Here is a 331-nt window from a genome sequence, read left to right as displayed (position 1 = left end):
CGGGACCGGCTGCAGCGCATCCGCCAGATGAGGAGCGGCAGGGATGCTCCCGTGGATGAGATGGGAGTGCACAGGTGCTACGACACCAGCGCACCTCCAGAGGTAACGGCATTCCCACGGGTAACAGCATTCCCACAGGGGCAACATTCCCACAGGGAGCAGCATCCACGGGGAGCAACATCTACGGGTAACAGCATTCCCACAGGGAACAGCATTCCCACAGGGGCAGCATTCCCACAGGGGACAGCATCCACAGGGAACAGCATCCACGGGGAGCAGCATTCCCGCAGGGGCAACATTCCCACAGGGAGTAGCATCCACGGGGAGCAAC

General features: G+C 61.9%; 1 protein-coding gene across 1 annotated transcript in view; it reads left to right on the top strand.

The window, feature by feature from the left end:
• The first annotated feature begins 6 nt into the window (after nucleotides 1-6).
• NTHL1 (nth like DNA glycosylase 1) overlaps nucleotides 7-331 on the top strand; it is a 5,621-nt gene continuing 5,296 nt past the window's right edge. The window contains exon 1 of the mRNA XM_005426010.3: nucleotides 7-102. Within this exon, the coding sequence (XP_005426067.2) occupies nucleotides 28-102 (75 nt within the window). The 5' untranslated portion in view covers nucleotides 7-27. The remainder of the gene's footprint in view (nucleotides 103-331) is intronic.

Source organism: Geospiza fortis, unplaced genomic scaffold (genome assembly GCF_000277835.1).
Source record: "Geospiza fortis unplaced genomic scaffold, GeoFor_1.0 scaffold213, whole genome shotgun sequence".
NCBI classification, from domain to species: domain Eukaryota; kingdom Metazoa; phylum Chordata; class Aves; order Passeriformes; family Thraupidae; genus Geospiza; species Geospiza fortis.
The sequence above is the reverse complement of the archived record's forward strand: the minus strand, read 5'-3'. Positions and strand labels throughout refer to the sequence as shown.